General features: G+C 45.9%; 1 protein-coding gene across 2 annotated transcripts; it reads left to right on the top strand.

Annotated features, from left to right (window-relative positions):
• The first annotated feature begins 703 nt into the window (after positions 1 to 703).
• On the top strand, positions 704 to 24,343 carry rl (Mitogen-activated protein kinase rl). Of its 2 annotated transcripts, none has more exons than XM_050191641.3 (8): positions 704 to 899; positions 4,721 to 4,847; positions 7,608 to 7,663; positions 8,766 to 8,955; positions 9,648 to 10,011; positions 13,107 to 13,216; positions 17,129 to 17,313; positions 20,174 to 24,343. In XM_050191641.3, exons 1-7 carry the CDS (start codon positions 778 to 780, stop codon positions 17,267 to 17,269), a joined length of 1,110 nt encoding a protein of 369 aa, XP_050047598.1. In that variant the 5' UTR covers positions 704 to 777; the 3' UTR covers positions 17,270 to 17,313; positions 20,174 to 24,343. The 2 variants fall into 2 exon arrangements, with proteins under 2 accessions (XP_050047598.1, XP_050047606.1); XM_050191649.3 differs by lacking the exon at positions 704 to 899 and adding an exon at positions 924 to 3,846.
• The last annotated feature ends 762 nt before the right edge of the window (positions 24,344 to 25,105 follow it).

The raw sequence follows: 25,105 nt of genomic DNA, 5'->3' as shown, positions 1-25,105 counted from the left end.
TTCTTAGCTGAATACTGGTAAGCGCAATTCTAAGACGGGACAGAAGATAGCGCTTGTCCCGTGCTTGTGTCTAAGAGCAGTACCTTCGCGAAGTGTCTACGATAGAGTAAAACCTGAAGATATAAAAGCATTTCTACTTAATTAGGAGGAAAAGGAGAGTTTTCATCCCAAATTGCTTTAAATTGGTGGGAAATACAGTAGTAGCAAAACTCTTGGCATACATGATGGAAGCAACGTTTCCAACCTCATCCGCAGATTAGATTTTTGCAAGTTTCGCCCGGTAGTTGTCAAATCTGGCAGTGCATCACGCCTGATTTATAGCACACTGGTAGCGTTTGCAAATTATATAAAAAAAAAAAAACTTCCAGTAAAACCTGGGGGAAGCAAAATGAAAGGTTTGGCTCCGAATGGTGGAACGACGCATGGCAGCGCAGTGCTTGCAGCATGGCTTGCCGGCTACGAACCGCATGTTAAGTTGCGCTCCGCGTGAATGCGCGGTTTGCGCGCTTCGGCACTGCAAACCATCTGCAGTGGAGATCGCGAAGCCGGCGATAAAAGCAGCCAATTACTTTTTCTCCCAGCGCAACGTCACATCCGCCTTAGTGACGTCGCATGCTGTTGAATAATTTCATTGGCCAACTGCATTGCCGCCGCTAGCCAATCCCCGTGTGACCCAGATTCGCGTCACGTCCGTCATCGCTGACGTCGTCCTATGGAAACTGCGAACACGCTGGAGGACTGAAGGGAACTGGTGGAGAGCGAGCGTTGGTCACTAAAATGGCGGCCAACGAGTTGGGCGAAACGAAGGCAACGGAAATTGTCAGAGGCCAAGTGTTCGAAGTTGCACCGCGGTACACGAATTTAGCCTACATTGGAGAAGGAGCCTATGGCATGGTCGTGTAAGTACAAGTTTCGTGCTATGCCCCGCACCTGAGACGCTGTTCAAAGCGCGCTGCCAGCAGACTGCTTGCACGAGTGCCGTGCGTGCTGCGGAGTGTGCATGGTCCCCCCACGGTAATGCAACAGTTGTCATTCATCAAGATTAAGCCTTTCGCTGGCTTCTGGACCGTTTTGTGTTGTGCACACCTTTGCGATCGGCGAGAGCACCGAACGCGCAGCCTAAGTGCCCGGCAACGAACCAACTGTGGAGCATGGACGCTTTCTGCGGTTCACGTTTTAACGCGAGCTGCCCACCGCGCGCCGGGGCTGTGTGGGGTTTCCGCAATAATTTCGTACGCCGCGCCTGAAGTTGTCGGCAGACGCAGCTCGTTGTCTTCGGCGTGGCGGAACTGACCTTCGACCAACCAGCAAATCATTAATGCACGCCCATCAGGCAAACTGCAGTTCCCTGGCTTTGCGGCAGGCGTGTAAATGTCAAAGAGCCTTGGCTGGAGTGCTTAGTGTTGTTTCCGCCTTTATTGCGGTTTGTTCGACTGGAAACGCGCGGAGTCGTTTCAGCAGCCGTATTTCTGTGCTGTCCGAGACCACAAACAGGAAACTGTTGAGGGTGCAATCTGATTTTCGCCTGCCTGGTGTTCTTTTCTGGCTTCCTTTTTTTTTTTTTTTTTTCTGCGCTGCCGATGCTGTCAGCGGGCCGCGAAGGTCTCGTGCCCGGGATTCGGGCGGCTTTCGGACGCCGGTCGGCGCTGCCTGACATTCATCGAACATTTATTGTGCCTGCCGCTCAGGGAGAGCCGATAATCTTTTTTGAGGGTTTTCTTGTCCATCCCCGAATGTGGACGTGAAAGCTCGGAAGAGCTCCTGCACAGATTCTGAAACCGCTGTCGCGCGCGAGTGACCGTTAATCCCGCAGCCTGTGGATCAGTGCTGCGATCACGCTTGTCAGTGAACCTCTCGTGCATACGTCGCCGCCTCATTTTGTGTTGCACCTCTTTTTCAGAGGTGTCCTGGCGCGTGTTGCTCATTCCGCGGCACTCGGATACGCTCGGTCGCGCGCCCTTCGCCTGCGACGTTAGCGGCATTCTTCTTTGTTTTTTGCTTTGTTTTCTTTTTATTTCGCGCGACATTGGGCGCGCGGTTAGGTGCCGGTTCGTGAGGCATGCAAATGCGCGACGGCCGCATTCCGGGCCGGCTGATCTCGGCGCGAGATGGCACCAAAGGTGACCGCTAACCTGACGTCGCGACATCAGCTCGTTTTCACGTGCCAGTTCCCCCTTTCACAAATATGTATCGTTGAGGAAGCGCGCGCTGGAGCTGTGTGGTGGGGCGGCTGTCCTGCCGTGCACTGGGCTGACAACTGTAGTTACTACAGCAACTCGGGCTGATAAAACGTGTGTGTCTGCCGCAGCGCGTGATCTTTGACACGCCCAGCTCCTTTTCTTTCTTTACTAATTCAAGTCATCCGCTCGCGGCTTGTCTTCTCAAGTTCCGCCGGTGATAACAGGGGCGCATAACACTATTCTGACTGATAAAGTGTCAACGCCTAGGTGTATCCTGCAAGGCACACCTGCGAGAAAACTTTATTATTCGTTTAGTTACGCCATCGTAGGGCGACTGGTGTAAGGTGTGTGATTGAAACTGGCGCTGTACCTTTACAACGTGCAGCTGTTACGTACGTCTGGCCTCGAGAGGCCTTACCCGTGTGCAACAAGCTCCTTAGGTTCTGGAGGAGTGCAGCATGCTACTGCATTTTTAGAAACGTTGTGTGAGGAGCTGGGATTTGTAAACGTTTCATTAAGATCATTTACTGTTGGGCCTGCATGCTTTGTCTGTTAGAATTGAGTGCATGGAACATCGCATTGATCCGAGAGGAGGTGGTAGCCTTCTAGGGCACATGAACCCGCAGTAAAAAGATTGAAAGGCCTTGCATGTGCAAGGAAGTATACATTGAACATCTTTTGTTTAACTGGCTCATTTATTGCAAGAAATTCTGGCTGGATTTGGCACGTATTATGAATGACTCGTAAAATAAGTAGTAGGCCCCTAATGGCACCATGTTGTGGCAGTTGGGGTTGAGTATCCTGTATGTTCTTAATATTGAACAAGCATAGTGGTGGTTAGAAGTGGTAGGTTTATTTTTCTTCTATGTGTTATTCTGCGTTATCATTTGAAATTTTCTTGTTCAGAGGAAGTTGGCGAAAATACTGCCTAAACAAGTTTCTTTTCTTCACAAAAATCTGCAGCATACGAAGTCGATTATTGCTTTCACATTTTATGAAACTTATTTCATTCAGTTCCTGTGTTTTCAAAGAACAGGTTTGTTTGATTTTCCAGTGCTTTGAGTTTTGCATTTTAATTAATTTGCCATCACTCTGGCCATCTAGCAACCATCTGGTTATCTCTACTTGTGGAGTAACTGCTGCAAGAATGAACTGGTGTGGCGCTTGATCCACAGACAAATTTCGTGAAGTTCCAATGGGGACGGAATGCAGAAAATGCTTGTGTGCTTGGATTTAGGTACACTTTGGAAGAAGCCCAGGTTGTTGAAGTTAAACCGGAGCTCCCCACTGGTTGTGTCTCTTCAGCCTGTGTCTCTTAGCCTGTGAGATATTAAACCTTATAATTTTGTTTAATTTTCTTCGTTTTGAAGGTTTGAGTCCCAACCAACGTATGGTTTTTCTCAATATAGGCCAGCTTCCCTTTCACATTTTGTACTGTGACATCCTTGATATAATAGCAGCACTGCTACTGTCATTGGGCTTTACATTTGTCATTCTGTAAATTTCATGACATGCTGAGTCAATAGAAGTAATGTTTGCTGTCTGGTGTGTTATGCTGCACTTTGTTGGTTAAACCACATATAAGCCGTGCCATATAACAGAGCCCTGCATGGGCAAACTGATTGCTCACTTCTGTGACTGCTTCTGAAGAAATGTGCATGTTCAGGTTGGTTGATTAACGACTTCAGCGCCATTCAGCAGGGAAACACATTAATGCAATAGACAGGGCATGAAAAGTGATAGTGCATGGTGTTTCTTCTTCCAGGCAGCAATATATAATCTTTCCTCAAAAAAAAAAAAGAAAGAAAAGGGGGGGGGGAGGGAATATTACAGAAAAATATGTAGAGGACGTACATGCTAACTTTTGCGGTTTTATTGTGAAATACTCGGTATTTTAGAGGTTTTTTGCAACTGTTGTATTCACACTTATACATTTTTTCAATTTTGCACTTGCTTTCAGTTAAATGAAAATTTGTTTATAAAAATGCTCATCAATTTTTCGGACCTACTAGATTAATTGGACCTGCTTATAATAACCACTTATTGATATAATGGAACAAAAAATGATGCAATAAATGAAGTGAAATTGACACCGTAATGTGAATGCTTCATGAATAAACATCATGAACATTTTCGTTTGTCTATGGCGCAGATCATTTGTGCTGTGACTATGGAGCAGGGTGCCAGTTCACAGCATATTTACAGAACCAGATTTCGTAAATAAACAGTAGATTTCTTGACTAATAAAACAATTTTTTAGTATTTTTCGCCACTTATTGGTATCTTCTGGCTTCGACCAGGGTGTTATTCAGCTGCTAAGGTTAGCAGGTCTGAGGGTAGGCTTGTTAGGAAATCACTCTGATCAGAATGGGGGCAGGTGGAGGAGGGGGTGGGGAAGCTTCCTTCAGAAGGGAGAATTATACGAGTTGCCACACTGGTGCAGGAAGCTCTCTGTATCCGTCATGCGCACGCACCATCACAATTTATTCACATTGGTGTAATATCTCAAGTACATTTTCTTGCTTTCCCCTTTTTTTCAGCTCTGCTTTCGACAATGAAACCAACGAAAAAGTAGCCATCAAGAAGATCTCGCCCTTCGAACACCAGACCTATTGCCAGAGGACGTTGCGAGAAATAAAAATACTGACGCGGTTTAAACATGAAAATGTAAGTTAACTCTCATCATTGTTCTTGTAAAGTTTTTATTGTATAGTACTATTAGGCACACTTTTGTGAATTCTTGGAAGGTGACTCTCTTAACTCGTCTGTGATGAAATCTCGTCTGGTTGGGGTTTGTTATAAAATATAGTTTATGTTGGCCAGTTGACAAAAAAAGACATATCTGGTCTGCTACAGGACTCTAGCTTATAATCTCAATCATGGATTCATATAGAAGGCTGAAATTAAAAAAAGGCAACTCAACAGGGGTCTACAGAAAGACAAGGTCTTCTGGGGCCATTAATGTATTGCGTGGTTTGTTTGGACTGCACAGCCTTCAGGATGGGCCCACATTTTTAGACTGCAACATCTCTCGGATCGGCCCATCTAGGTTTAATTTCTACCTTTTTGCACTGATTATGCACTATTATAGTGTACAAGCTCTATGCCAACTTTGTTGTCCTACATGCAGTAGAAGGCCTCAAATGGTCAAATTTATGAGATGAAAGGATCCAGAAAACCAGATCTCGTGAATCCCAAATCAATCTGAAGTCGCCAATGAAGACCTTGTCTTAAAGAAAAAAAAATATGCAAAGTGACATTTTGGCGAAATTTTTTGCAGAAAAGAAAGACTTATTAGTAACCTATGATAAAAGCATGTTTCTTTTTTTTTTTTTGCAAATCGAAACACTATTTTAAAATGCATGGGCATTTTCTGCTCATTTCTTAATTAAAGAAAGTCAATGAACAAAGCCAACACTTCAGCAACATCTCTTCTGGTGCAGATATTGTTGCTGAATTTCAAGTGTATTTTATTTGACAACTGCAAATTGTGATCTGCAGGTGATGGGTCAGCTGCTTGTACTAAGATGTGAATAAATGTGTGTGTGTGTGTGTACTAAATGTGAATAAGTCAAAGATGACTCCAATGCATTTCATATATGCACACTAAACACATACACTTCCAGGTTTGCGTGTATCTGTATTGGCAGCCTAATTAAGTGTAAAAAAAAAAGCACTTACTTGGGACTTCATGTTTAGAAACCAGCTGCAGAGTCGCGTTGATTGGCGTTCTGATCAGTTATTTTCTGTTTTGCGTGTTAGTTTATGGACTTCATGTTTAGAAACCAGCTGCAGAGTCGCATTCTGATCAGTTATTTTCTGTCTGTGTGTTAGTTTATGTTGACAGTACGTGCTTTGGCATACGGTTTTCAAGTGCAGTCTAGGTCTAGTCTACAATCAGCTGGTTGAAATAGAGTGCTCGGAACACATTCGCCTGGTTGGAGGTATCTTCCATTTGAGAGCAAAGCTGAGATCTGACAGAAAGTCGGATTGCATGGCTACGCCAATTGCTCTGGGAGCAGCTAGCATGTCGTTTGGCTGGGGCACATCATTTTTGGCTCCAATCTAGAGACAATTCTGCATTGCTGTGAACTGAGTTGGAGCCACGGTACGAACCAGTAAAATCTACCATTAGTTCAAGACCCATTTGGCAAAAACGTATGAGGCTAAGAATGTTCTGAAGACAAGCTCTAACTTCGTTAGCGCTTGTCTTCGTCTTCGTTTCTTCTTGTGATCCTTGTTTGGCTGCACTGTCCAGATACCTTTCCATGATGACCGATCAACAAGCCAATATCGCCATACTCGTCCTCAGATGAGAGCACATCACTTTCCATTTCTGAGCAAAACTCTACATAGCTGTGGTGTAATGAGAAGTCATCAAAATTCTTTTACGTGTGCTTTGATTGCCTCACTTCAAGGAGGCAGCCATGTCTTATGCGGGCGTGTCAGAGGCGGCAATATAATGGAAGGTGAGACACAAATGGCACAACATGGACAACTGTGGCCATCTAGTGCCAGGAATCGCAACTAGATGCAATAGGACGAGTGTAGTCGTGATAGGCTCACTGTGTGACATATTTTGTTTGTGACGACTATAGTCGTCATTGGTTGTATTGGTACAAAATTTCACTATGACTATACTCATCAACGCGAGGTAAAGGGTTAATTTGTCACATAGGCTCAGTTACGTTTAGTTGTGCCAGCATCGCACTTCTGCTCAAGTCTGCTAGAGCTTAGGTGTGCAGCAAGCAGTTTGGAATTGCTGACATGCTGCAATTTTAGGCCACAGATTTTTTGGTTGTTCATTAGCGGTAGGAAAGAATGCTTAGAATGTAATGTTCTTGAAGAGCTGCAGACTTTGAATTTGCAGTATAAATGTATGTCTTAAGCTTGCCCTTATAAACGGAGCTTTAGGGAATCCTTGTTAACTGGCTAACTGATTGTTGCAATTTGCTGTGCGCCTCCATGTAACCAACATTTATGGGTTGAGTTGTACTACCTGCCCCAGGCAAATTATGAAATCTTTTACTTATAAAAATAGACTGGCTGTATTGCTTTATAGTGTATTGCACTAGTTCTTACTTTGTCATAGTATCTCTACTTGCACTCTTTGGGTGTTTGTGCTTTTCCTGATTTGATAAGCCAGTGAAGTATGTGACCTTGAGAGGCAGTTTTTGCAGTTTTGTTCTGTTTGGTGCTATCGCCAACCTTTTCCTTGGGCTTATCATTGTCTGACCATGTGATATAGTCTCCTCTTTAGCATAGCAGGTATGTGGCACCTGTTACAAAATATAATCTTGCCTCACGGCTAACAAAAATCGGTCTGCCGTATTCCCCTTCTTGTTCATTGTTCACTATGAGACTCATGAGTGTTTGGTTATCGAACCATTTTCTAGGACCTGACTTGTCCTATTTTTATTTTTTCAGATTATAGACATCAGAGACATCATTCGGGCACCCACAATTGAACAAATGAAGGATGTGTATCCTTTGAATTTTTGTTGCTGTTAGCATTACTTGGGACTGTTGAACTGTGTAATAGTTGTAGTTGAAGTGGAACTTTCAGACCTGCAAATCATTCCAGCAAAAGATACATCAGGCTGGTTTAGAATTTATGGTTTTACTCTAAAGAAGAGAATTAACATATTTGTCGCCTTTTGTCTAAGCATGACATGAGGGCTTTGTGTTAAGTGAGCATGTGTCTGTTGTAGGGCAGTGCCTGAAGTTTAGATGCACCTTATGTCAGAGTAGAAGTATACTCATAAATCCTAGGTATTAGCTCGTAGAACTTCTCAGGTGACCCCCTCAGTTGGTCATGGATTTGCAATGTCAGCTGTCCCATCCGCAGAAGTGAAGTTATGTATCCTAGTGGTCTGTGTTTGTTGAAGAGGTTCTCAAAGAAAGCTTCTGTAGGGGAGATGGCATCCTGAAAGGGTACTATGGGCATTGAAGGACTTTTGCGGCACAGCTCATATAACTTCTTAAACTGGCCATGTAAGTAACAATAGGTGTATGACTTTGTGTCATGTGTTTCTAAATGTCTACTGAACTGCAAGCCAAAATTTTCATTGACCACAAAGGCCACTTCTCAGCAAAGGTCGCTCTCATAGCTGCTAAGAGTGAGGTTATAAATTTTTTTTATTTAGTCGGAAATATTTTGGAAATGCGAAAGCACTATTCCTCAATTTGTGCTGCTACTACCGTTTCTCTTTCTCTGTAAAGATATATGTTTGCCTATGGCTTCATCAACTTCATAGGCGGTTGCAGGTACTGCCTGTCTAGCAGAAACCATTTTTATGACCTCCTCCGTCTCTACAAACTCACTGCAGATTGAAAGGTAAAGCTTTCTTTCTATAAGCTTGTGTGGTTTTGAGCCTATATTAGTTTTGTGACAACACACATTGTTGAAGTAGCATTGGGGCTGATACACATTTTGGTAGGAGCATTCTGTTTCAGCGACATTCCTTTGGCTGACTCACTTTGTTCTCATCATCACCGCAAGTGCATTTTAAGAGAATGTTAGCCTGTGAACTCCCATCAAAGGTGCTTTTCTTGACCGGATGCCCTCCGAATGGCACTGTGCAGCTATATCGTGCAGTGTCTGATGGAGACTGACCTGTACAAGCTGCTGAAGACGCAGAAGCTGAGCAACGACCACATTTGCTACTTCCTCTACCAGATTTTGCGTGGCCTCAAGTACATTCACTCTGCCAATGTGCTGCATCGAGACCTCAAACCCAGTAACCTGCTTCTCAACACAACGTGCGACCTCAAGGTGCGGACCTCCTCCTGAAATGTTGGAATATTTGCCTAGTGATGGCGCTTGTTTGTGTTGTTGCTTTCTGCTGCTTTGACTGATTTGCTGTTACATGTAGTAGCTGCCTCCAGGCATCGCGTGATTCGTGTTTCCTGTAGACCAGAATCTGCAGCGCTTGTAGGTGGCAGGAATCTTTGGCAAGGGCTGCGGGAACTGGCGGTATGAATGGCTGTGATAGTGCTCAATGTGTTGTCACATGCTTGCCACCAGTGTTTACTCATCATGGCTTTGTCATCAGCTGCCCCGTCACAAGCCCCTGCGGAGTTGACGGGGGCCAAGATTAAGTACACTTGTTTTAAATGCAGGTGCAAGAGCACAAGGTTTTCCCCTAAGTGTAAAGATTGTAGTCTATACATGCCATTTCTCTGCTTCACGACCCACGAAAAGCAATGTTAGAGGTCTTAGTTTTGAGTGCACGAGCTGCATTATCAAAACCTGAGGCTAAAGCTTGTATGCCTTGGAGTAAATCTTTGTTAGCCGATCAAGAGGTTTGTGTCACATACAGGGCATTTCTAGAGATGCCATCTTAGGTGATGACCATGAAGTCTGTCGATTGTTCTATGCCACAGGGCCACTGCTGTTGCCTCTGCTTTGTGCCATCACAGCATTATCACCAACCAAGCTGATCTGTTTCATTTGCATGTGAGCAGATCTGTGACTTTGGGTTGGCACGAGTGGCAGACCCCGAGCATGACCACACGGGCTTCCTGACTGAGTATGTGGCGACACGCTGGTACCGGGCGCCCGAGATAATGCTCAACTCGAAGGGCTACAGTCAGGCCATCGACGTCTGGTCTGTGGGCTGCATCCTGGCCGAGATGGTCTCAAACCGGCCCTTGTTCCCTGGAAAGCACTACCTGGACCAGCTGAACCACATCCTCGGTGTCCTTGGCTCACCTGGCCCTGACGACCTCAACTGCATCATCAACGAAAAGGCGCGCTCCTACCTGCAGTCATTGCCCCACAAGGCCAAGATACCTTGGTCCAAGCTGTATCCAGATGCAGACCCTAAAGGTACCTGCTATACCCTATACCCTTGCTGCTATAGGCTCATTCACACTAGGCCAACACAACACCGATTTCGGTCTGCCGACTGTCGGTGACAAGGTTTTTTTTCTTCGTGTCGGCGCCTCTGTCACACTGTACCGACACTGACGAGCCGCTGACGGTCGGCGGAGAGCCGACACGAAGGTTAAAAAAAAAAAAAAGGCACGCTGTCGCTGACAGTCGGCACATCGAAATTGTTGTCGGGTCGGCCTTGTGTGAGTGAGCCTTTAGAAGAGCATCGATCGTGAACGCGTAATGTTTCCTGCATGATTCATCCGCCAGCTGGGTCAAAGATGGTCAAAATTAACGTGGCGCCATGCACTATTGTGTATTGTCATAGCTACAATGTTGCTTTGAGACATTAAAGGGGTTTTGGATGACCACTCGGGCTTGGTGAATAAACACAGTCTGTGGATAGCATGTGCAAATCTTGCAGTCGTGCGCGGCGCGTGGAACTCGCAGGCAGAGTGAAGTCACCTTTCTCTCTGTCTTTTTAACAGAAGCCTGCTCCTCACTCTTTCCTGGATGCTTTATTTCGTAATATAGCAGATTTCCCTATGCAACTGCTAGTGGCCAATCAAGAAGGGTGTCTGCATTAGTGCACTAATTCCTACCATTACTGTGTATATTTATTGATGCAGTTTAATAAACAGGCTGAAGAAAGCGAAAATCTGCTTTCAAATTTTAATAAGAATTGCATACTTCCAGAAGAAGCCGACTATTGTCTGCTCACGCTCTGCCGCGGTAGCCCGCGTAGGAATTTAAATTTGGCCGCCCTGGTATTGGTGTCATAGCCGGCGGGTCTCACTAATTTCGTCTAGTTTTCATCATCCAACTAGCCTCGAACCACGCAAAACTTAAGGTGAGACCACACGCACGCTTGCCAGCGTGTGGTCACTCTTGGCCCTTCCCTGTTGACGCCTTGGCAGACTTCGCTTCAAAATGTGCAGGTTGAGGGCAGCTGCTATCTGTCGGTCAAGGTCATGCTGGTGCAGGAAAAAGCCAGTCCACACCACGTAGCATGGCCAGATGGGAGCATATGAGCACAAGCGCACACTCAAACGCTGTCGTGCACAAGGCAGACGCGCATAAACACTACAGCTGCATGTAGCTGCAGTCTGCTATGTAGCACAGATACGGTGGCCGCCGCGGGGTGCCGCGATGAGTCCACTAGCTGAGTGCACTACATCACACTGAGAACAACCGTGTTCGGCGCGTCGTAGGCACCAAAATCGGTAGTAATGGTATCTACGTGATCATCCAAAATCAAACTTAAACACACCATGGTGACATTCACTAGGCGGAGTGTTGTGGGCACACCTCGCTTCGTCGTAGCCTTTTCAGTGCGAGGCTTTAAAGGGACACTAAAGAGAAAAATGATTTCTTCTGCGTTAGTAAATTGCCTCTCTATTACACCAAAAACAACACTCTTACCACGATAACACGTTTGGTAAGCCAGAAAAAGCACAAGAAGGAAAGACGGGTGGCGACGCCTCCTTGACGCTCCCGCACCTGGTCGCTGCGACGTCATGGATTTTGATAGCATCTTCTAGGGCCTACTTAAGTATATAGCCGTATACAGGTCGACTACATTGTGTTCTAAAGGAATCAAATATTAAACATAGCAAATTTCGTGAACCTTTACTCAGCCAACGTGGCTGAACTGCGAAAACATACTTTGGAATCCCTGATGTCACACTGACGTACCAGTGTCGGCGTTTCAGTGCGAAATTCAAATACTGATACTTCAACCTTCATTTTCTCATCTAATAATCAAACTATTATTTTGAAATGAATGCCTACAGAGTTCTCAAACAATGCTTTATTAGTCTAAGCTGATTTATTGTTTTGCTTTAGTGTCCCTTTAAAGAACGAACAGAAGTGCCGTGAAGGGAATCGTACATCACCTTTGATTGCCAATAACTGCACTTCTGCTGAACGCATCAAAGTGCTTTTTGCGGTAAAGTATTTCAGAAATAGTCTGTATTAACCTCGAATGCATTTCTCAACTTCGATAAAGAGTGGTAACCGGTCAATCAAGTGGTTGTTTATAGTCGTGACTTTGGCTTGTTTTCACTGCACCACTTCTGTCTTAAGGCGGTAGTCTTTCATCATAAATTTATGCTGCTTCGTGTCTATTGTTAAGTTTGCTTTGAATACACTGTTTCTCTGAGGGGTGACACACTACTGAAAACTCGGATATTGATACGGTACGCTGGTCGTTTTTGGATGTATAATGTAGCCTGGCTATCCAGAAAGTGGTAGCAGGGAAACTTGGGTTAGTTGGTGAATGTTCATGTTTGACAAAACAGCGCTGAATCAGGTAAGGACAAGGTAAGATATGCAGCAGTAGTTTAGTGGCTATGGCATTGCGCTTTTGAGCTCATAGTTGTAGGCTTGACCTTAGCCACGGCAGGCAGATTTTGATGGGGGCAAAATACAAAAACACTTGTGTATCAAAAATAACGTACAGCGCGAAGACGACATACACAGCGCTGTGTATGTCGTCTTCACCGTCCTTGTCTTTCGCGCTGTACGTTATTTTTGATCATGAATTACCAACTAGCTCAAGCAACCACCCTAGTACACTTGTGTACTTAGACTGAGGGGCACGTTAAAGAATACCAGGTAGTCAAATTAGTCTGGAGTCTTCCAACCACAGCGTGCCTTCTAATCTTGTAGTGATCGTGAAATGTAAAACTCCATATTATAATTTTGCTTTCTAGGACTACGTAAGGTACACCTGTGACCAAAAGTATATGGACCAGTGATATCACAATAAAGCTGATTTTCTCCTCTTCCTGAAAGTGTAACTTGAAATCAAGGGTTAAAGTCCAAACCTGGCATTGCCAACTTTCCAGTGCACTCATCAGTTTCAGCTTGTGCACATCAATTACAAAGAACTTCAGGTTTCTTGCCCGCCCTGTGGTCAGTCCATATACTTTTGCTCACGGGTGTACACATACACGAGCAGAACGAAGCAGATTCAGTGTGCTGGAGGTTGAATCTATATTTTGTAACAGAGGCTGAGCAATTTTCTAACTGCTTAATTTATGTTGCAGCTCTGGATCTCTTGGACAAGATGCTGACCTTCAACCCACACCGAAGAATAAATGTTGAGGAGGCGCTTGCACACCCTTACCTGGAGCAGTATTATGACCCTGGTGATGAGGTGAGCCCACGTGTCTTGGAAAAAAAAATTCTTTTTTTCATCTGTGTCGTGCACATTGGCTTTGTGGTAGAGATTATTGCTATCTTTTATTCTTGCCGGTGGTCAGTATGCCGTAATGGGCCAAGTTCAGCAGTCTGTGCTGGGAGTCTTGTTACCAGGAAAATGCAGTAAAACCCCATTAACTCGGATTTCACGGGACCGGAGAAAATGTCCGAATTGACCGAATGTCGAATTAACGAGGTTTCGACAATAATAACTCAAAAGTTCGTAAAACATCAACATACCTTTACTTCATGAAATAATTGGTTATTGTTGCTTGTTGCACGCGAGAAATTTGCGCGGGAAGCACAATTTTTCGAAATTCTTGTAGGTGGTGCAGCCCGCGCAGACTGTCGGGAGAAACGACACAGATGTCGTCCAATACTTGAAGGGCGTCATCGGCCTCTTTAGCAGTGCAGCGTGGCACTTCACATGCATCTATGACGGGCGCATTTGCGCTATCAGAGTCGGGCTCTTTGTCGCCTGGTACATCCAGTATTTCGTCGTCGTTGAGGCGACCGGCAATGGCAACGTCACTATCGATGCGGCTGTATTCGTTCAGCGGGACGTCCGGAGGCAGAAGTCTGTCGAAGCGACTGTCATCTTCCTCGGCGTTTCAGTTAACATCTGCACCTCCAGCGTCCAAAGAATCGCTGTCGCAGACAAAGCCGCTGTGTAGGAAGCAGTTCACAATTACTGCGAGCGGCGTGTTGCTCCACACATGCGCCACCATGTGCACTGCACTGAGCAGAGTTACATCATATTGTTTCTTTGCCTCCATACAGAGCAACATGCGCTCAAGCACTTTTGTGTATCGTCCTTTCACATACTGAATAATTCCCTGATCCCGAGGCTGCAGAGAAGCCGTTGTGTTAGGCGGCAAGAAAAGCTGCTGTATGTTTGTCAGCCCCAACACATTGTTGTACGCACTACAGTTATCGAGAACAATTAGCGCTTTGCGGGATTTTGCACAAAAGCGGCGGTCCAGTTCGTGCAGCTAGGCCTGAAATATCACTGAGTTCATCCACGCCTTTCGATTCGGGCGATAGTCTACAGGAAATTTCTTAATGCTTCTGAAGCATCTCGGCTTTTCTGCTTTGCCGATTATCAATGGCAGTAGCCCCTCCGTGCCAGTCATGTTGGCAGCCAGCAAAACTGTTATTCTGTCCTTGCTTCATTTACCACCAACGCAAGGGTCCCCCTTAACCCTTTCGCTGTCGGACGTTTCTGGCCGTGACGCACCCCCAGTGTTGGCTTGGTTTCAGGGAACGAGCATAACAGGGAATGAACATAGCAATTTATTTTTGATTATGATTGGTATAAAAATAACATAGTCAATGCAATATGCACATTTCAGTGTTCTGCAGCTGTTGTTAGTAAACATCATCATCATCAGCCTGACTATAAAATCTGTTCAACATCCGAATCTGACGATGCGGAATCCTCTTCGTCTCAAGCGACTTTGTCCGAGTCCGAATCCGAGCTCGGCTTGTATTCTGAATCGGAATTCAGCCACCGCTCCCATGAGCAGACGAAGGTCCCGCGCGCCAAGCCATCCGAAAGTAACCGCGCGCAGGGAGGATGCGCTTTCAGTCGCCCGCGCAACGGGGAGAAATGGGACGTTCCGTGATCAAGAAGACAGAGGGAGATGAAAAAAGGCTAAACAAAGTTCGAAGGGCTTTACGTTTACTGCTGCAAGTCATAAGCGAGGGTGCGGCGAGAGAGCGAAAGCAGCAATCGAGTCACCCTTTTTGGAGAGGCAACGGCACGTGCGCCTGAACTTGACGCGCCGTAGCAGGCACACCAATAGAAGAAAAATAAAAACCTTCAAACCAGCGGAGATTACAGAACAACCCTTGAACCCATAACCACACGCGCGCGACGCATGATCCAGCGAACGCGGAGCCACCGCGCCACTCAGCAAAGAGAAAGTGGGGAGTGGCAGTCGCACCGTACTCTTCAATACATGGGTTGACACAGGTCGGAGCGAATATACGAACTTGTAGAAAGAGTCAACAGATGGCGTGGCCAATCCAGGAGCGCCTGTTTTTGCGCTCAGGCGCAAAATTTTGAACGCACGATAGAGAACGTACCGGTACGTCAGTGACACCGTGGGGGGGAAGCGCGATGACGTACCGGTACGTCAGTGACAGCGAAAGGGTTAAATGTCACGGTTTTATCCGGTAGGGCTTTGTAGAAGAGCGCAGTCTCATCTGCGTTAAAAATGTTGCAGGCATCATAATCGGCTAGGCGTGCGGGTAATATGGCCCTCCAATCTTCGACAACGCCTTCATTCACAGCCCCTTTCTCGCCGTACACGCTTCAGAAGACCAGGCCGTGTCATTTCTTTAATCGGTCGATCCAGCCTTTCGATGCCTTGAAGTCTTCGATACTGAGCTTCAGCGCGTACTTTTCGGCCTGCGCACAGATAAGGGGGCCACTCAAAGGCAGCTGTGCGTCCCACGAATCAGCAATCCATCTTAACAATACTTCTTCAAATTTTGGGTGCGCTGCCGTTCGCAGTCTCTTTCTGTTGTCAGCGAACTTGTCGCTGTCGTACGCCTGAAGAATCTCCGCTTCATTTTTCACGTACGTGCTGAGCGTGCTTCTCTTCACGTTGAATTTATTCATTATGACCTGCCGAGGCACCCCTGCCTTCACGGCTTTCAATATTTCTACTTTCGCTGCCAAATCCTTCGCCTCTTACTTTTTTGCCCACTTTGGCGGGACACGAGAGCACATGGTGGCACGGCTAGGCAAAGCGACGGGTACATGCATGATGTCAAGAAAAAAAGAAAAGCGCAAACAAAATTTAACACACACATAAAAAATAAGAAATATTTAACTGACATAATGGGAGAATGACAAAGTACATTCTGTGTTGTTCTTTTTCTGTTTCAGTCTAAAATGCAGCGACATTACATTGTACAACTGATGGCAAGTTGTCCCTCACTTTGATAGTTATAAGAAAGAGGCGAGGCTCAGGTATCCACAATAAATTTGTGCAAGCGTGCTTTACGAGAGGGACACGACACAGTTCTCTGAGCTGAATCTGACCCTCCGTGGTTGCTCAGTGGCTATGGTGTTGGGCTGCTGAGCACGAGGTCGCGGGATTGAATCCCGGCCATGGAGGCTCATTTCGATGGGGGCGAAATGCGAAAACACCCGTGTACTTAGATTTAGGTGCACATTAAAGAACACCAGATAGTCGAAATTTCCCGAGTCCCCCAATACGGCGTGCCTCATAATCAGAAAGTGGTTTTGGCACGTAAAACCCCATGATTTAATTTTGTTTTTTAAGCTGAATCTGCATGACAGACATGCATGCACGCTGTAAGTGACGAACGATCATCGTTTAGGGTGCAGTATCAGTATATAAGGTAACATGATCTTGGATTGTAGCGCAAAGTGACACGGACAGAGATAAGAAGTCTGCTTCTAGTCTCTGTCCGTGTCACTGTTCGCTACAATCCAAGATCATGTTACTGTACCAACTTGCCCAACTTTCTGTCCTTTTGCATCAGTATAAGGCCTCGGTACTATTCACTATTAAAAGAGGAACAGATATGGAACTGATATTCTCAACGTGTAAGGAAAGCTTAATATTGTGGCTCATGCACAGTTGTCTCATGTGCCTTTCATTATCGTAATTTGTTTTCGTCGTGAGGGAAATAGAAGGGGTAGGGCTTTAAATGAGGGAACAAATCTGAAACAGATTTCTGCGAACCTTTCCAACTGATGTATTTCTTTTTCTGTTTGTACGTTTGTTCTCCAGTACAGCTGCAGTCTGTTTGTCTTTCTTGAGAGAGTTGCAACCTAACAAACTTGCCGAGATATCACTTGTACGCCATGATGCATTTTTGTGTTGCACAGCCTGTGGCAGATGAGCCATTCAAGTTTGAGACGGAGCTGGATGACCTGCCCAAGGAGCAACTCAAGTTGCTGGTCTTTGAGGAGACCAAGTTGTTCCAGGCGCGCAACGCCAGCAGGCCGGCACAGCAAGCCTCCTCCTGAGCTGATGGTGCTGCTGCCACTTCCATAGTGTATGTCTGTCTCGGGTGAGTGCAGAGAGTCCGTCTGTTGTGTTCCGTGTCGTCTTTGCAGCTGTCGCATCTCGAAGATGCAAAATTAGGCAGATCCTATGCACTGTGGGAATCGATGTTACACGAAGCATGTTGCATGTATAGCTGGCTATCTAGCACAGTTTGGGATTCTTCACAAAGAGTTACCAGATGGACTAACATGTCTATGTAAAGCAAGCAGTTGTGTGTGTGATGACAGAAGCAAGACGGCAGTGGTGACAATAATAGTGTGACAGTGATGCCATGATAGGTTCTTTTTTTGTTGACATTTTTCGGAAAAAAAATGTTACAACCTGTTCCATTATGACTTGGGCCGATTCCAAGGCAGTGCAATGTCGCGCAGTATTTTCAAAGCATTATCTGGTACGAGGAAAAGACTGGAGAATGTGGGCCAATTTTGAACACAGTGGAGTCTAACACAGCGTGTAAATGCTTTAACTGCCACCAGGCAAGAATGGGAGGAACTGACCCGCTCTCACTCGTGATGTAAGGGAAAGGCGCTCTGTGGTCGAACGGAAAATAGCGCATGTACACACACTTCAGCTCGTGCTGCGTCACATAATGCACTCACCAGTCATCTGAAAGAGCTACAGTTGGTGTTGGCTATGAGAGAAACGTGGCGTGCGATTGTGGCCTAACGGTTAGAGCATCGGGCTGCTTTACTTAGAGTTAGAAGTTCAATACCACCATCTTATCACTATTTTATTGAAGAGGCATGAAACGAGGTGAGATAGAAACCTACCTACTTACCTACCGTGAAGTGCTTGAAATGATTCAAAGAATGCTTAGCATTAAACATGCTGCTTTTATGGTGAACGTTTGGGGAGAGCCTGTGCCTTAGATTGCGAGCAAAACTTGTTACGGATTGCAGAAACTGCTGTATGTAGCATGTTTTGAAGCTTGCCACTGAGGGAAATTCACTCATGGTTGGCTAGCGTGTCTCATCCCTTTAACAGTGTACCCTCCTGTACTTCTTACTTGTTGCTTGTTACTTCTCTTGTCGTGTTGTCTCTCTGCTGTTTCTTGCTTCTTCCCTTGATGCTTCCTGCAGTGTAGACTCAGGATGGACTACCCATCAACCATTTCAGATGTGTATTTCAGTGAGCTAAAGAATAGAAAATTGTTGCGAGTTTGTATGTGTGCATGATTGGCGTAACAGCGTAGGTAAGTCCAAAAAAAAGAGATGAGAAGAGGACCGAACGGGTGCTAACCTAGTCTGCTTGTCTTATCTGTTTATCTTCCCTGAGCTGTTGCTCCAACCATAAGCTACAGATATTAAAGGGCCCCTGAAACGGTTCGGACAAATTTTGTAGACGCGTAGGGTACAGCTTAAGTAGAACATTCGCACCACAATTTAAGTGAAGCGTTACGTATTAATGGAGCTACAAGCGATTAGAAGTTACCCTCCTCCCTAGCGATGCTTTTCCTCCTCAACTCGTTCGCCGAGCGAGCGGTGCTAAGCTCCGCCTTCACTGGCTTGCGTCACGATGCGACGTCACATCGTCCACTTCCGGTTGTTTTGGAGCTCGCCCCCGCCCGCGCGAGACCTCGCCGCTAGCCGCTTGGCCGTCGACCCCAAGCGAGAGCTATCGAAGCAGCGTGCGTTGCGAGCATTCTGTCGTAGCGCCGAACGTGTCTTGTATTCCGGTAACCACAGGCAAGCTGGTCATTTCGGCAAATGGCTGGAGGCATAAACTCAAGCTGATGAAGGAACTTTAGCGTAGACGTACGTGAGTGGCCTGATCGGTCTGCACGGTCCATACACTTGTTGGCGCGGCGCTTAACCAGCCAAACAAAGCTCTAATATTGCTCTAACCAAGTGTAAAACATTTTAAACATTTATAAAGAACGTGTTGATGATTACACTCCTGCGAAAAATACACACCAGCAGCAAAGAAAAAAACATTTCGTTGCTGCTACTGTGTATGGTTGAGCTTTGTGCCACCAGGTGGCTGCACCGTGCAGACCATTCACATTTGCCCTTATCTCATGGCTCATCCCGTTACGGCACAGTCAAGCGGCCAGACTCTGTCCCCTTGCACTTGCGTTTGCCCTAATACCGGACTTGCGAAACGCTATTGCGTTAGTAATCTTCCGGTGCAAAGTGACGGCCACAAACGCGCAAATCCTGGCACCGATCGGATAGCGGCAGTCCGATACGCAGCAGCCAGTTCGCTCGTATGCTGCCTTGCAGAGGGACACGATGTCGCAGCTTGACATATTGCCAGTCGCTACGTATGCAGTCCACAAGGCAACAAAGTCGAACCATAGTGCTCACGAAAAGACTAAGACCGACTCTGACCGCGGAGCTCTCGTCAAAATGGAGTACGTTGTAACACAAGCAGACGACACTTGCTGTGTGCCGGAAGTGCTTAAGTGTACTGAAATATTGTTCTTGTGCATTCACTTTATGTTACTTTCTTTTCATAAAAACAAATTAACTAACATTCCAACTATTACGAAGATCATTTGTTTACCATAAAGTTGGAAAAATTATCGATCACGCGCCCTGGTCAGCCAATCGGATAGCTCACCCCAATGACGTCGTATGGGTGATTTCGGTCATAGGGGTAGGGGCGGCTTAAAATTCCGCCGTGCAGTGCGCTGCGATCGGCAGCGATGTGCATTTTTAAAGCCTTATGATAAATTACACGCTTTACGTGGGGCACTTAGATGTGTCAATTAATGATCAGAAGGACCTACTCTAACGACTCAGTACGTTTGTAGAAAATCGTCAAAATCGTTTCAGGGTCCCTTTAACTATGTGTCTGGATATGTGAACTGTGGTAGTAGGGAATTGGTGCAGCACTCATCCTCGCACCCTTGCTCCATGCAGAGTTCCAGTGCCACACACGGGTGACCTCATGTCCCTCGGGCAACTTGCAAGGCCCCCAGTGGCGCAAAGACGTTTTGACCCTCCCCCCTCACCCCCTGTGCTGGACTCCGTGCTGAGTAGCTGCCAAAGAAACGGCCGCTGCCATCATTGCTGGATCCCAAGAACGGACTCCTCACGATGTCTGTACTTTACGAAGGTGCCCTCCCCTCCCCACCTGCTGCCTATCTTCCGCAATGTTAGAGAGTCACGCGGACCATGAATTCTGTCCTGGCATGGCACATGGCTCAGGTGCTTGCCATTGTTCACGTGTGCAGAAACCTGTTTCAGATTGTGTGCACACGTTGCAGAGCACCCGTGTCACGTAATACTGCACTGAGGCTGGACTCTTCTTCCATTGCAGCTCTCTTTCGTTTCACTCCTCTTTTGTTTTTACCTTAGTTTACACCAACTCTCCCATGTGCACGCTGTTCTTGCTTGTCCCTGTTGTGACCGCCTCCTTGTTTGCCACCACTGCTCGTCTGACCTCCCCCCCCCTTTTTCTTTGCACTGTCCTCTCTCGCTGTGTGTCATATACTTTTGGGAGATGAGGCGGATGCAGCAATGGTCAAGCCTCTCGTTACCGGTTATGACCCTCGTCCACCGTGCTGCATGCTCCCTTTAAACGGGCAGCGCGGTTGTTTAAGGAGCATAACACGACCAGGTTTTTCCATCGGCGCCTTTGGACATACACTCCAGCACAATGAAAATGCCAGTACGATGGAGATGGCTCGTGGGTTGCCGACTGCTGGATACGTGTTTGTTGCAGAAGTGGCATGGTTGCACTATCATATTGTGAATGACGTAGCATGTAAATAGGGCTAGCGCCTCTCGCAGAATGTTAGCAAGACAGAGAGGCACTTGTGCGCGAAGCCATTTGAGATTTGAAATGACACGGCCCCACTCTTTTCTTAATTGCTGTTTCAGCCTCCCCTTACGACTCTTGTGTTCAAATCCTTTTCGCAGATACTGTAGCTGTCTTTTGCTTCCGGGGGCAGGTCAAAACGACCACCTACCTGGCATTGGCTCATTTTTTCGGCCAGGTGGCAAAGCTGCTGCTCACTCTTAACGTGTTCCTCGGGGCCTCCGCCACTTCTTGCGGCGCTCTCCTCCCTTCACCCCGCTGTCGGTGTTGCACGATATGTTGCCGAGGATGACAGTTGGAGTTAACTTCTTCATCTGCTTTGTTCTTCGTCGTGGTTGTCTTCTTGGCTCTGCTTTATCGTGTGTGGCGCCCCCCTTTTTCGCTTTGCTGGGGCTTTAGGTGTGTCTTCCGTTTCGAAAAAAAGAAACCTGTCGTGCGTGTGTGTGTCTCTTCGGCTCGCATTGTTCCAGTTATATTGTCTGAATTTTGCTGGGCTTTCGAATTTTGTCACCTGTGTTGTGATCTAGGCTGCTTCGAATGCGATTTCTTTTTTTCTTTATTCCTTGACGTGTCGAAATGCATGCCGTCAATGAAAGCTGTGTCCAGTGATAGTTGGGGATGATCAAAATGCTGCGAGCAACACTTTACTGCGGAGCACAATGCAACAGCGAAAAGGCTGTCTTCCAGGTGTTCCTTCGGAGTTCGAGACCCCATTTTCCCTGCGGGTTTGTTATGTGCTGTGGAGGAGACCCTTGCTCGCAGAATTTTAACTGTCCCCTCTTTGACACGCAGAGTAGCAATGTCCATTTAAAAGCACACAGGTGGGTGCAGGGAAGCGAATGAAAGCGTCTTTCCCATCTGCAAGCATGTAATATAATTTGCACCAGCTTGCCTTGCAGGCAGTGTAGGTCCCTGAGGGGGGCAGGTAGGATATGCTGCTCTGTGGATAAAACTGTATGCACGAACAAAAAAGGTGGCAGCACCGTCTAGTCTCATGCTGCTAGGCCGAGAAGTGCATTCACACCAGGCTCGCTCCTTTTTTTATGCCATGCAGACGTGAAGTTACATTTGGCTTGCAAGCTTCACTGAATGGAAAATTTTGTTTGCTTGTATTTTTTTTTATGTTCATTACACATGTGAACTTCTCTGCCCAAAAGATTTGCTAGGAGCGCGACTTCTTTGAAGTACACTCGAACTTGAATATAACGAACTTCAATAAAGCGAATGATCTTCTGTTGAACACATGAAACTTAATGACTGATACTCACATAAAATAACTACCTCTGATGAACTGGACGTTTGATATATCGTATTTGCGGTGCCCACGTTCAGTGCCATAAAGCCACTTGCGGGCTGCGAATTCGGTGTTTGGGGTGGTTCTCTGCATAAGAAAATTTTTTTAGATTATGGGGGGGGGGCTCCTTTCGTTCTTTTTTTTTCTTTTGCACCTTTTGTGGGGGATGTGCTGTGCCGGCACTGTACTGACATTGATGGAAGTGGACTGGAGTAGGCCTAAACGATTTCATGCATTGAGAATGCCATTCTCAGTATTGCAGAGAAGCAGTTCAAAGCACATGCAAAAATTGCTGCCTACTTTGCTTGGTTTTGCTTTCAATCAGTGAAGTCTTTCCTTGCTTTGTTTTTCCACTGGAGATGAGAAATTCTTTATAATGGACATCTAAGAAAAGTTTAAGTTCGTTATATGGCAGTTTGGGTATGTTGAATTACGGGATGTATCAAGCTATTTTTGGTGCATGAGCCCGTTTGTTATAGCCGGTTCGACTGTACATCAGATAAGCTGCGATTTTTTTTTTTTTTTAATCAATGTTGAGAGCCTTTTCATCTATATAAGCATTCAGTGGCCAAACGAGTACTGCGCCACTGGCCTTTGCGTAGCAAGGATGGACCGCTGAAAGCAGCTCGCGACAATAATGCTTCATAAAAACCTGGTTGCACGAGTTTGCTCATCAGCTTGAAAAGAAGTGGTGGTCGCAGCAGTTAACCAGAGCAGCAGGTGACGTTGAGTGCCATTAAAAGCATTGGAAATCAGGTCAAGCGTACACATTAAGGAAAGTTTGTACCCTTTGGGGCGTATTTTGTCCCTAAACAATAATCCTCTTTCTTGCATGCCTTTCATTTAACACTGTGCCTTCAGGTCACAAACGGCATGCGCATTATTGGCATGACATAGCATTGTTGACAGGAAAGTAGCGTGTGTATAGAGTTTTCAAGAAAGGAGACTCAAACAAGACACATAAGTAATAGAGCTTTAGCTTGTCTGGTGTTCTGTTAAACAGGTGGGATACCGGGTGAGCCAAGGCATAAACGCGAGTGGCCAGAGCCGTGGGGCGACATGTTGGTGCAGAGCTCAGCCAGACAAACAGAGCTAATATTGCAGTAGACAAGTGCCTTCTACTTTGATGGTGGTGTAAATCTTTGTCAGCGACATAATTGTGTGCTGCGAAGTAGAACACACTTGTTTACTGCAATATTAGCTCTGTGTTTGTCTGGCTGAACTGGCAAGCTGCTCACATTAACGTCTCCGCCCAACCAGCAGAACGCCCAGTCCACTTACGTTTAATGGAATACTGTACCCACTAAAACTCTGTTGGGACAAGATACACCACAAAGGATGTAAACATTTTTCTTGAGTCTGTGCATATAGTTTCTTTTGTGGCTCAGTGTGTGATATGCTAGGCAGTGTGTACTAGTTGCCTTTTATGTAGGCTTTAGTTGCCGATAATCTAGGTTTGAGAAAATACAGTGAGAGATGAGAAGGTTGTGACGTAGTGCAGCCTGAAGAACAGAAGCACTTCGGAGATGTTCCGCTGTGTATTATATAAGTGTGTGCGGTAGTTTGTGTTTAACGTTGACATTTTTGTTCCGCCACCTCAGAGTGCATGCTTTTGGACATATGCACATCTCTGTACAGCACACAACTCGTGATCCCTGTGTCGGCAAAGAACAGTGTGTGAATGCAACCAATGAAGCTGCACACAAATTGTTTCAGGGAAATTTTTTCTGCGAGTTATTGTTTTATTTCCCCACCCCCACCTCTGTCTTTCCTTTCTTTCGCCTGTTGTTTCTTGTTTCTGTAAAAAAAAAAGAAAAGCCTACTGTGCGAAGTTTAATGGGATGCAAGGAAGGAACGAAACTTCGAAATATCATTCATTGTAAATGCAAACGAACAGAATACTATATTTATTGAGTTTTTTTTTAGATCCTGCTGTTGTAGATTTTTGAATAAATACTTCATTTCCTTCCTGCAAGTGTGGTGTTATGTATAGTTAAAGGTCAACACTACAGTGAAACATTGCCATGGCAAAATGGGCTACAACAAGCTAATGAAGATAATAAAGATTGCAGTTACCATTGAAAATTCCCATGCCAACTCGTGGTTTGAAATCTTTTTAACAAGTCATAAATACCTTACAAGAAGCCTTTACAAGAATACAAGAAGCCTTTATTTTTATTTGAATTAGTGATAGTTTTGCACTGACGTTAAAATGTGGCGGTGCACAACCCTGCAAGTAACTTGCCTGATGCACCACTCTTTGACGGGGGCGGAGTGGAAAAATGCTCATGTACTTAGATTTCATCATCATCATCAGCCTGGTTACGCCCACTGCAGGGCAAAGGCCTCTCCCATACTTCTCCAACAACCCTGGTCATGTACTAATTGTGGCCATGCCGTCCCTGCAAACTTCTTAATCTCATCTGCCCACCTAACTTTCTGCCGCCCCCTGCTACGCTTCCCTTCCCTTGGGATCCAGTCCGTAACCCTTAATGACCATCGGTCCATTGGACCTTAATGAACCTCCTATATGAAGACTTAGATTTAGGTGCACATTAAAGAAGTTCAGGCGGTCATGATAAGTCCGGAATCCTCCTCTATGGCGTGCCTCGCAATCAGGTTGTGGTTTTGGCCCGTAAAATCCCAGAATATTATCTTTTACTTGTCTGATGCAGCAGTTCAATACTCCTGCGAGCTGTTGGCCACCTGGCATTGCACCAAACCAGCCGCGCTGCCG

Source organism: Dermacentor andersoni, chromosome 3, assembly GCF_023375885.2.
Source record: "Dermacentor andersoni chromosome 3, qqDerAnde1_hic_scaffold, whole genome shotgun sequence".
NCBI classification, from domain to species: Eukaryota; Metazoa; Arthropoda; class Arachnida; order Ixodida; family Ixodidae; genus Dermacentor; species Dermacentor andersoni.
The sequence above is the reverse complement of the archived record's forward strand: the minus strand, read 5'-3'. Positions and strand labels throughout refer to the sequence as shown.

What these genes read in the sequence shown, in the direction of transcription:
- rl (XM_050191641.3), top strand. Translation starts at nt 778, where the DNA reads ATGGCGGCCAACGAGTTGGGCGAAACGAAGGCAACGGAAATTGTCAGA. An exon ending in CGCGGTTTAAACATGAAAAT is followed by an intron (nt 4,848 to 7,607) that starts GTAAGTTAACTC and finishes TTATTTTTTCAG; the next exon opens with ATTATAGACATCAGAGACAT. An exon ending in ATTATGACCCTGGTGATGAG is followed by an intron (nt 13,217 to 17,128) that starts GTGAGCCCACGT and finishes TGTGTTGCACAG; the next exon opens with CCTGTGGCAGATGAGCCATT.